Here is a 12,206-nt window from a genome sequence, read left to right as displayed (position 1 = left end):
TAAAGAGGGTAAGGAGTTTGCCCAATCTCACTCTGCTAGTGATGTCAGAGTTGGCATTATGCCCAGCTCTAGAAGAGCTAGAATTGAGGGTTTGAGCCCAAAGTTGGTTAGCAGGGAGATGTATCTGGAAGAACGAGGACTGTCTGAAGACAAGCCAATTTCAGGCTGCCTCAAAACTGATACAATGATGAGATCAAAGACACAGGAATCCATTCTTGTTGAGATTTCTGAGATCAAGAAACTAGTTTGTGGATTAGTTTTATTTTCCCCAAAATGTGGGGTTTAGGCCCTGCTCCAATGAATGTGCATATGTTGGTACATTTGGAAAAAAAATCTGGTCACTACTGACTACCTGTCATTGATAGTAACACTCATTTGAGAAGACTTTTTCTTTGGCACTATCTGCCTTCTGTATCTTGCCTAGAAGGAAAATAAGCATAACCCAAATAAGAGCCCTGCAATTATTACAGAAAAATATCAGATATGCTAAAATGAAACTAGATAGTTTTACTTGCTATTATTATAGAATATATATGTAAAATATAAAAATAATATTTTGCCCTCATTCAACTTCTTTTACTCTATGTCTCAAATCCCTGAGTGCAAGTGGTCCCATTAAATTTACCAAACCAATTTAACTCTAACATGTTCTTGAACCCTCTGTCCAAGTCCACTGAGGTTTTCCTGTTACAAATGCTGAACATTACCGTCTGAAATTCTGAGCATTCTGCAGATATGTTTGACTTTCTATAGATAAAACTTATTTACTTAATCATTTAGCTATGTACTAAAATAGCCAAAATTACCTAAGTAAAAGAAAAACATTACTATGCATACACACCTAAACCAACACACACACCCACAAATACTCATACACACCCATGATAATAGAGTTTATATATGATACTTTCAAATTGTGGTGCTGAAAAAGACTCTTGAGAGTTTCCTGGACTGCAAGAAGATCAAACCAATCAATCTTAAAGGAAATCAACCCTGAATATTCATTGAAAAGACCGATGCTGAAGCTGAAACTCCAATACTTTGGCCACCTGAGGCAAAGAGCGGACTCACTGGAGACAACCGGATGCTGGGAAAGATAGAAGGCAAAAGGAGAAGAGGGTGGCAGAGGATGAGCCTCCATCCTCTGGATAGCATCACCAACTCAACAGGCATAGTAAGGATAGGAAAGCCTAGCATGCTGCAGTCTGTGGAGTCTCAAAGAGTCAGACACAACTTAGCACTGAACAACAGCAATGACTGCATTAATATAGAACAGTTGGACAATGAAGAAGTAATTTTTTCTCTAGATCTATGGTAACAAAGTCTGTCAGTTTCTAAAACTTCTATTCATTTAGTCAGCAAATGTTACTCAAATATTTGAGTGCCCATGACATTCTGCTTCCCTGGTGACTCAATGGTAAAGAGTCACCTGCCGATGCAGGAGACATAGGTTCTATCCCTGAGTTAGGCAGATCCCCTAAGAAGGAAATGGCAACGCACTCTAGTAGTCTTGCCTGGGAAATCCCATGGACACAGGAGCCTGATGGGCTACATACAGACATAGGGTTGCAAAGAGTTGAACATGGTTGAAACTATATAATTTTAGTTTCTCTATTATCCCCTGAAGGCAGAAATGGCAACCCAATCTAGTTTTCTTGCCTGGAACATTCCATGGACAGAGGAGCCTGGCAGGCTACAGTCGATGGGGTTGCAAAGAGTTGGACTAATTTTAGTTTCTATGTTAGCCCCTGGAGTTGGTGATGGACAGGGGGGCCTGGCGTGCTGCGATTCATGGGGTCGCAAAGAGTCGGACATGACTGAGCGACTGAACTGAACTGAATGTAGATTTAATACCTATACAATGAAAGAAGAATGCCCTTAAGTGATCTGGAAGTTCGAAGCAAAAAGAGATTGCTTCTATCTGGTATGACCCAGGCAAGTATTCTAGAGGACAAAGTATTTGATCTAAGTATTATGGGTTAGGATGATGGTTTTAAAGGAAAGAGGAATATACCAGGCAGATGAGTAACTTATCTGGAAAAAAAAAAGTTACACTCTTAAATCTTAGAATATCTGTGTTATATAATTTTAGTTTCCCTATTACCCCCTGGAGTAGGCATGGCAACCCACTCTAGTATTCTTGCCTGGAACATTCCATAGACAGAAGAGACTGATGGGCTACGGTCAATGGGATCACAAAGAGTCTGGCATCACTGAACTACTGAGCATCTTCCATTTTACAATTGAGAACATTAAGCTTAAAAGGTTCCAATAATTTGCCCAAGTAGCAGAAGTTGAATTCAAGCCCAGATGTGTCTAACTCCAGATCATTGCTCTTTCTTGTGTGCCATATACCATTAGTTTAGTACATGGGAAACACTATAATACATTAGCTAAAATCAGGATCCTTTGCATAGGACTGTGGAGGTTCTAGATTTTGGCTTCACAAATTGTTAGATCTGTGACATTGTACCTGTTACTTTTTTGGACCTCATCTCTCTCAATAGTAAAACAGGAAAGAATTAATATTAGAATATCACTCCCTATATTATAAGGTTGTGAGATTTAAATGAAATAATACATGTGATGTATTTATGAGAATAGTAGGCCCAAAGAAAATTCTCATTTAAATTAGTGGGATTCTTTACCATCTGAGCCCCTGAGTGACTAACACTTTTATGTATTAATTATCAGTGAAACTTCAACACAACAGCAATAATTTAGACAATTCAGCACACAACATCTTGATCTGAATCAACATCCTTTATCCTCTTTTAGTTAAAAAGAAATCTCTGGAAAACATTGAATGTGCTAGTCGCTCAGTTGTGTCTCTTTGCGACCTCGTGGACTCTCATCTGCCGGACTTCTCTGTCCATGGAATTCTCCAGGCAAGAATACTGGAGTGGGTTGCTATGCCAAAGGGGGATCTTCCAGACCCAGGGATCGAACCTGGTTCTCCAGCATTGCAGGCAGACTCTTTACTGTTTGAGCTATGCAACAGTTTATTTGAACACAAGGAATATATGCAGTGGCACCATGATAGCAGAAGTCACTAGATTTGCATTGCTGTCTGGAAAGACAGCTCTAACTCTGGTAACTTTCCAGAGACTGGTAAATTTGACTGATTATCACGTTTGTTATCTGTTTCTTTCCTGCTAATACAAACATCCAGATAAAATGATACATTTCTGCTGACGAACTTACCCATGATTGTGGGAGATCCATATCTGTACAAGAAGACTTGAGACGGGAGTGGTGAGTGCAGTGGAAACAATTGTCCCACAGTCCAGTCCGGTCAATTTGGAAATCAACATATGTCCACAACGGATTTTCTGGAAAAGGTTTCCAGTTGTTCCACATCTGAACTTCACCTTCATTATGGGATAGCATTTCTGCCAAGCTGCGTCGAGTTGAAGCACTGGATCTAACCAGTGATGCAGAAATAGAATCCAATCTAATTTCCATTGCTTCCTTCCCCCTTGTGTTAACATTAACTTTCTTTTCTTGGCTTTTGGCTAATTTCATACAGGAAATCAATGTTTCATCCTCATCTTCTGAATGATAAAAATAAAGAGGTAAGTCTTTCAAATAATTTTGCACAAGTAGAAATTATGACAATTATAATTCCCTTTATGTAATAGAAATGAATGAACATCATGGGAAGTCATATAATTTTACAAAATAATTTAAAATTAGCATTTATTTAAAGAGTGTGTCTTTGGTATATTAAGTGATTTGTTTTGTAAAAACAGATTTACCTAACTTTTTTTTGAAGTTGTGTATAAAGGTTAAAGCCAGTTTGACTAGAATCCATGTGGAAATAGTGTACTGAAGATACTTTAGAAAAATGACAAATTAAAAAAATCCTCTTATAAGCATGATATGGTATGTTTTTATTCTTATTTTTTTTTAATTTTTTGAGGTCACATGTACAAGAAGACATATAAAGAAGCAAATCAGATTTTTGTCTTAATTAAAAGAATGAAATCTCAGTAGAGATTTTCTGAAGTTCTCTGGATAACCGAAAATTCTCTAATTTAATATCAGTCTGCAAAGAGATTTATGCATGATGTGTGTCTCATAGTGACATATTTTGGAAAAGAGAGAACAAGACTGGGAAAACAGAGAACGATATATCTTTGGTCCTATAAACTTGATCAGTGAGACCTATATTTACATGTACTGTAAGGTGTGATGAAATTTTTGGTAACGTATAAAAATTTATAGGAAATAGAAACATATATAACCCTTAGTAAATTGCACCATTCATTGAATCTATCTAAGTTCAAATGTTTAGTGAGTGTAAACACAAGATTATGATTAATAGGGGATTCTTGTAAATAAATAAATGAAAATCAGAGTTGCATGACCTGCCAGTGGCATTCACATCAAAACTGAATTGTACTGTTTTGTGAGGCCAGGGAATGCAAAGAGTGGTCCTTATCATCTTGCTGATCTTTACCCTTAGTTTTCTCTTACTCTACCCCTGAGTCTGGTTCTGAAGAAGAGAGATGGGGCGGCATAGATACAAAGTGAAATTCAGGAACAGTGTGAGGATATTTGTTTCACAAATAACTTGGCAATAAAAAAATCACTCAATATTTAATAATTATTTTCAGGCCTAATCAAAATGTTCTTCATTAATATATACTATCTGAATTCTTCCTCAAGACATTTTTATCAGCTCATTGAGGTTTTTAAATTATTTTTTATTGGAGTATAGCTGCTTTACAATGTTATGTTAGTTTCTATTGTAGAGCAAATTGAATTAGACATACATGTACACATATCTTCTCCCTTTTGGACTTCCTTCCCATTCATTGAAAAGCAGAGATAGACACAGATGTTGAGAACAAATATATGGATACCAAGGGGGAAGGCAGGGCACAGGGAAAGAAATGGAGAGGTTAGATGGACACATATACGCTACTGATATGGTGTATAAAATGGGTAAATAATGAGATCATGAAGTTCTTACTTACGGAGGTTTATTGATGTAGGTTTCATCTCATTCAGACTGGGCACTCTTGCTTTCTTGATCCAAACCAGTTTCTGCAATCTCTTTAATGTCCCTATGGATTCCACTGGGTCATCACCTGATTTTACAGTCTAGCACAAACATAGCTCAGGGTAAAGAAAAATCTCCACAAAAAAATAAATATAAAACATGTCGAGGTCATAAATGTAGGGAAATTCATAATGTGACCTTAACCTGTAGCCTGAGACAATTGAAGCAATGTCTTGAAAGCACGCCACATTTTGGAGGTTCAAATTTGTAAAGTGCATCACAGCTGGCCAGTCATAATAAAGCAGAACTTTATTTTTTTACCATTTCTTTTCTTTTTACATCAAAATGTAGCAAAATGGATTGAATCCAGAGCCATCTATAAAAGAGGTCCCCCTGCTCAATGTGAAATGGTGGAAAAGAACAAGCCGTTTGTAGCATAACATAGATGGAACCAGAAATTGAAAGGTGCTATTTTCATATGTTGAAATAGACTGATTTGTTAAAAAAAAAAAAAGCATTATTCAAATTTTCTTCATTTTTCCTTAGAAATTTCTGGTAAAACAGCATTTAACTTATAGTAAAATATTTTCAAACAATATAGTTTTTTAAAAAAATAGCCTCTTGTTTTCTAGAAGATACACAATGAGAAAAGCAAAAACAGGCATCATATTCTATATTACGTTTTAGCATATAAGCGTCATTGGCTTATTGTGGGAAAAAATGTATAAAAGAATTAACATTGCTTTAAAGACAAAGTGTTTTGGAAGATGCACAAATATTTGTCACTAGTTTAATGTTGATTAATTTGTATTTACACTGATTTTACTTACTATTTTTAAGATACTGCTCTCTTAAAGACTTCAAAATATTTTGGCAATTAATACTTTATGTGCTAAATGCTATACTAGTGGGTAAAATAGTTGTATTCTGTTGTATTAACAAGATAAGAAGTAATACATAGAGGAATACATCTTTTCATCCAGAAAACTCAGGATTCAGAAATATTTCTCTGCCTGCTTCTCCCTTATTTCTTTCCATCAGACAGCTGATAAATGACATCCAAATAGATACCGCAATTTTCAAAAGGAGAATGATTTGCTTCCTCATTAATGTTTGTATGAGACACATTTATAACAGTGCTTCCCATCCTTTGACACAGACTATAAGCCCAAAGAAATGTTTGGAAGAAAAAGATCTCTGGCATGCAAATATTTCCAATTATTAAATTTAGTTCTTATTATTGATCTTTAAGAATGACTTTGAACAACCAACATAAACTTGATGTTCTGTCTCTGCATAATAGTACCTAAGTAAGAACCGTGATGTTTTGTCAGGGAAAGCTGTACCTATTTGCATTAAGTAAATGAAAAAAAAAATACTGAATCATCTTAATCTTTCAGAAAGGACTGTGATGAGATTTTCTTAGATATGCAAAATCTTTCTTCTTTTTCCAAAGGTCATGCTCAGCTCACCACAATTTCTGTTGCTATTTTTTCTTTGTATTATTTTCCCTAGTATTCCCTTTCAGCACTTTCTGAGTTGCTATTCACGGCTGCTATTCAGTCGCTTCAGTCGTGTCCGACTCTTTTTGACCCTATGGACTGTAGCCTGCCAGACTCCTTTGTCCATGGGATTCTCCAGGCAAGAATACTGGAGTAGGTTGCCTTGCCCTCCTCCAGGAGATAGTCCTGACCCAGGGATGGAAGCCCCATCTCTTGCCTCCCTCATTGCTGGCAGACTCTTAAGCACTGAGCCACCAGGGAAGCCCACTTGGTTTTATAGGTCTACTAGAACTCAGGCATTTTCTAATCTTTAGTCCCTTCCAGAAATGAGCTGGAGTAATGAGCTGGCATGGCACAACCACTGAGCACAATATTTTTGCTTGTTGTTGTACTTATTTTCTTACGGCAACCTAGCCCTCCCACAAACAAAGCCTAATGTCTCCACTGAAACACTGGCATCAAAAATAAACTTTTCTCTCCTTCTCTCTGAAAAAGACTTACACTTGACTTGGGGAAAAATGTTAGATACCATGGTAACTGAATTTTATGTTAACAATTGTGCCTAGGAGAAATGGAAGCATTTGAATAGTGTCTAAATTCAAATGAGTGAGGTCCATGGCCTAGAGGTGTTCAACCAGACTCTTCATTATTTTGTTCATACTTAAACATAGCTTTCTAAAAGCACAGTGTGGTTAACTTTTTTATCTTTATTCACTCACTCATCTTTGAGCTATTACATTTCATTCATTTTTGTGCATGGCAATAAATGTTTGTAAATATAAATGCATTCTCAATTTCATATATGTGTTTTATCTACAAAATGGATTATCCATAATAAATTTATTAAATTAGTCTGGCTTCTTTCTACATGCAAAGTACTTCTGAAAAACCTTCTCTTGCTATTAGATAGCATATATACCTGATGGATGAAAGTTAGAGTTAATATTATTATAAGAGATATGGAATCATTAAGGTCATCTATTAAAATAAATTATCTATAATATTTTAAATAATGTGATTCACTACAATCTTCCAATCTATCACCTGTATATCTGTACTGAATTTGATTAAAATTTTAATAGTGTAGTTTTTAATTTCTAGATGTTTTCTGAGAAGACTGACCTGTAAATTAAAACTTACCATTCAGCCAACTTTTATTGAGCACCTACATATGCCGAGCACTATCATATATTCTGGAGATATGGCATGGAGCAAGTAAGATGGGATCCCTGTTTTCACAGAGCCTATATTCTAGAGAGAACTGACATGCCATTAACATATAAACAAGTACATGAACAGTAAAATGTGGCATAAGAAGTGCTGTGCTAAGAATTCTCAGGGTGATGGCTTGGGGATAGGGGTGTTACTAATTTACAGTAGGTGATCAGAAGGGTTTCACTGAGGAAACAAATGGAGGTTTGAACGAAAAGAAGGAAACAGACATGAAAATTTGGAGATCATTTTGGATTCAGTGGATGGTCAGGAACAACATCTCAGCTGAGACTTGAATTATGGAAAAGAGTGAGCCAAGGAAATAGCCGAGGGAAGAGAATTCCTGGAAGAGGACGCAGATTGTGCAAAGGTTATACACTGGAATTCATGGGAGAATTCTTAGCGCATGAAAAAGGAAATGAGGGAAGGGAAGACTGGCGCAAGATAAAGCCAGAGATTTAACTAGGAGGCTTTTTTAGAGCAGGCTGGGGGATACGTATTTTATTCTAATCAGAGGAATGACACAACTTGGTTTATATTTTCATTCATCTTCCCTCTTTATTTAATTTTGATCATCTTCTTTTTTAAAAGATTTTTCCCAATAGCCTTTAAAGGTGTTCTGATCTCATCCATCTTTAATTCACCGTCTTATTTTAAACATAAATTTATCTATTTTAATTGGAGGTTAATTACTTTACCACTCTCTACTTCCTTTCCTAGGCATGCTTCTCAAAAAAGTTAACTCTACGCTTCCTTTAATTTAATCTTTTTAATTTCTCATCCTTTCAACCCACCTCATGTACTCATCAATCAACTTTTGTCTCTCCTATTCCATTTAAATTGCTTTTGTGGTCCAATGAACTCCACAAACTCCATTATTACTTGACATTCAGCAATATTGACCATGATGACCTTCAGGCAGCATTGTCTTTGCTTGCCTTCTGTGACATCATGTTCCTGGATTTCCTTTCACCTTTTTTGGCTATTCTCTTATATGTTGACACCTCTTTGTCTCTCAAAATTAAATTCCTTTAGAACTAGCTCTGGGTTTTCATATAATATTGCATCATTTTTTCTCAACTACACACACACACACACACACACACACACACAGCGTTTAATAGAAAGTATATGTTGATGATTCTCAATTTATTTTTGTAGGACTTTCTTCAGAGCTTCACACTCACATATCCAGATTTCCATTTTAAATGATTTATAAGCATGATCATGACTGTCCTCCAGCCTTCTCCAGACCTGTTTCTCATCTAGTCTTCTTCAACTCCCTGAAAACCATCTTCTTCCATCCTTTTGCACATTCCATAAATCAGACCTTTGTTATTTATTTCTCCACTGTTTACTTATGTTTATCCCATTACTGAGGTTGGTTTATTCTCAAAAATGTATCTTGAATCTCTTTCCTTTTTCCATTTCCACTGTTATCACTCTCATTTAATTTTCTCTTATTGAAACTATTGGCAAGTCTCCAGATGGTTTTCTTTTAGTCTTTGTATCCACCCCTCTTTAGCTGTGGGCTTCCCTGGTGGCTTGGGTTTGATCCCTGGGTCAGGAAGATCCCCTGAAGGAGGGCATGGCAACCCACTCCGTTATTCTTGCCTTAAGAATCCCATGTACAGAGGAGCCTGGTGAGCTATAGTCCATAGGGTCACACAGAGTCGGACACAACTGAAGCAACTTAGCATGCATGCACACACCCCTTCAGTTGATTTATAATATAATGTTAGAGTTCTCTCTGAAAAATGTAAATCTGGTGATATTACTGTCTTTCTTAAATTACTTCAGAAATCCCAAATATTCTCTTAATAATATCCACAATACTTACCTGGATCTATGAGGGCCAAGTCTTTAGGGTCCCCTCTGGCTCACAAGGTGCAGACCTCTAGGTTCCCAATCTACACAATTCTCCTTTCTCAAGTATTTTATGTCTGCTGTTCCTTCTACCTTGAATGCTCATTCTCCTTCTCTTGACATGATTAATTACTTCCTACTCACCCCTGGAACCTCAGTCTAATGTCATTTTTTTTTCCCCAGAGATCAATCTTGACTCTCAAGTTCAAACTAGGTCCCCATTCTTTTCCTTCTTGTCTTTCACTGCAATTTCAGGGTTATGTAATTGTGTCATCATTAGCTAAATGTCTTTCTTCTTCAGCAGGCTCTACACTGAAGGAAGGCAGGAACCATATCCTTCTGTGTAGGTATCATGAAGCATCCTGAGTATCTGTAATACTGACAGTTAGTACTCCATATGAAGCAGTTAAAGTAATAACATGCAATGAGTGATGAGTAAATGGATGGAGATTTGATTTGGTAAAGTCTACCTATTTCTTCAAAATGTAATGAATAATGCAAAAAACAGAATTAGGAATCAAGAAATTAGGGGAAATTTTTTAAATATTGTATTTAATTTACTTACTGTTTTTCTCCATCAAGACAGTAATTATATGTGAATATAAATTAAATAGTTCATACATATATTTTAATATGTATATGCTATATCTTTTGGGCTTCCCTAGTAGCTCCGTGGGAAAAGAATGCACCTGCAATGCAGGAGACACAGGAGCTGTTGGGTTCGATCCCTGGGTTGGGAAGATCCCCTGGAGGAGGGCATGGCAATCCATTCCAGTGTTCTTGCCTGGAGATTCCCATGGACAGAGGACCCTGGCTACAGTCCATAGGGTCGAAAGCAGCTGGAAATGGCTGAAGCAACTGAGCACACACATACTGTATCTTTTATATATAAATGTACATATCTTTTAGTTCACTTGGCTCACATTCCTTAAATAATGTAAAATTTTTGTTACAAGTGTTAGATTAAATGCACCTCATTTTCTGACACTTTGCTTGACTATTAGTATGACAGAATAATTTTTAGAAAATAGCATCAATGAATTATTGAACTAGATTAGTCCTACAATCATATTTTATGGGCCAGGATGGAACTTATTGAATATCTAGTCTACCAGCGTATTTAAAAAATGAGAAAACCCAGAGAAGTTAAGTGGCTTATCCAGGGAAAGATAATTCATTAATAACAGAGCTAGGATGAGAATCAAGTATTCTGACTTTTAATCCAATGTTCTATTTCACAAGAAATTTAGGAGCCAACATAATTACTAGTTATCTGGTGTTGACAATCAAATTTAAGATCAACCAAATTCCAGCTATGGTTCTCCTATATAGATGATAAGTATCAGGTACTTAAATTTATAGGCCTATCCAAATATATATACATATATATTATATATTCTTAAATATATCTTTACATATAATATATATGAATATTTAACATTTCATATACATACACACTTATGTTCTCTTTTGTATGTATATTTTGCTCCAAAGGAAATTAAATCTCTTCCAATTGTATCCCCTTCCTTGTACGCAGGAGAAATTTGGCTTTTGGAGGCTAAATAAATCCAAAATCATTTAACTGTTTGAATTATGTTCTCTCCCTATTAACAAAAAGGAAGTTGGAAAGTAACATGATAGACCTTGAAGAAAAGTAATTTCCTTTTGTTCTTTTTTTGTTAATTTCTGATTTAGAAAAAGTTTCCTCTCTAGTGAACTCTTTAACAAGTATTCAAATGGAAAAAGCCAGATCACCTGATATGTATATCACAAAATTTCTTCAAGAGAGGAAACAGAGGTTTTTTAAAAAAAACATTTTCTTGGTTTATTTTAAAAGGAAGCTGTAATGAGCACCCTGAAGTGAAACTTCAAGTATTTTCATGTATTTTGCATTGACAGTTTCTCTGTTTTGTAGTCTTATGACTCTTCACTTAGTTACAACATTTACCAATTCTTAAGACTTTGCAGAAGAGTTATCTTAATGCTCACAAAACACTCTTAAGGGAAAAATCAGAATGCAACTTTGTATAAAAAGTGTAAATACCACTTAAGTGGCTACTTTATTCTTTACATACTGTGAATTTTCCTAGTTTTCTACAATGAAGATATATAACTTCTATAACTGGGAGACATTCTATCATTTAAGAATACAGATTCTTTTAAATCAGATCTATTTCTGCCAAAACTAGATCCCCATTCTCTTTTATATGAAAGTGATTACACTCTATTTAAGACCTAAAATATACTCTAAAAGGATAATTTGTAAGGTCCAATGATCAATTAACATTTAGTAACTCACTGGAGAGCAATAAAACCAAGAGGATTATGAACTAGGATCGATCAATCCAAACACATGAAAATAAACAAGTTTTCTTTTAGGGGCTTATTTTACTGCTTACTTGGAACTGCAACTAACTAAAAAGACAGTTTGAAAATAATTCATTTATGCAAATGAAATATTGATTGAAGAAATAATTGGTGGAAAAAATGCCAAGTTGATGTTAGAGTCCTTGCTGCTGCTGCTGCTAAGTCGCTTCAGTCGTGTCCAACTCTGTGCGACCCCATAGACGGCAGCCCACCAGGCTCCGCTGTCCCTGGCATTCTCCAGGCAAGAACAC

At 35.8% G+C, this 12,206-nt stretch overlaps 1 protein-coding gene across 1 annotated transcript in view; it reads right to left on the bottom strand.

Moving 5' to 3' along the window:
• SAMSN1 (SAM domain, SH3 domain and nuclear localization signals 1) overlaps positions 1 to 3,503 on the bottom strand; it is a 101,442-nt gene extending 97,939 nt beyond the window's left edge. Inside the window, exon 1 of the mRNA XM_018053029.1 lies at positions 3,205 to 3,503. Coding sequence (XP_017908518.1) covers positions 3,205 to 3,465 — 261 coding nt within the window. The 5' untranslated portion in view covers positions 3,466 to 3,503. The remainder of the gene's footprint in view (positions 1 to 3,204) is intronic.

Source organism: Capra hircus, chromosome 1, assembly GCF_001704415.2.
Source record: "Capra hircus breed San Clemente chromosome 1, ASM170441v1, whole genome shotgun sequence".
Taxonomy (NCBI): Eukaryota; Metazoa; Chordata; class Mammalia; order Artiodactyla; family Bovidae; genus Capra; species Capra hircus.
Note: the sequence above shows the minus strand (reverse complement) of the source record. Positions and strands in the feature narration are given on the sequence as shown.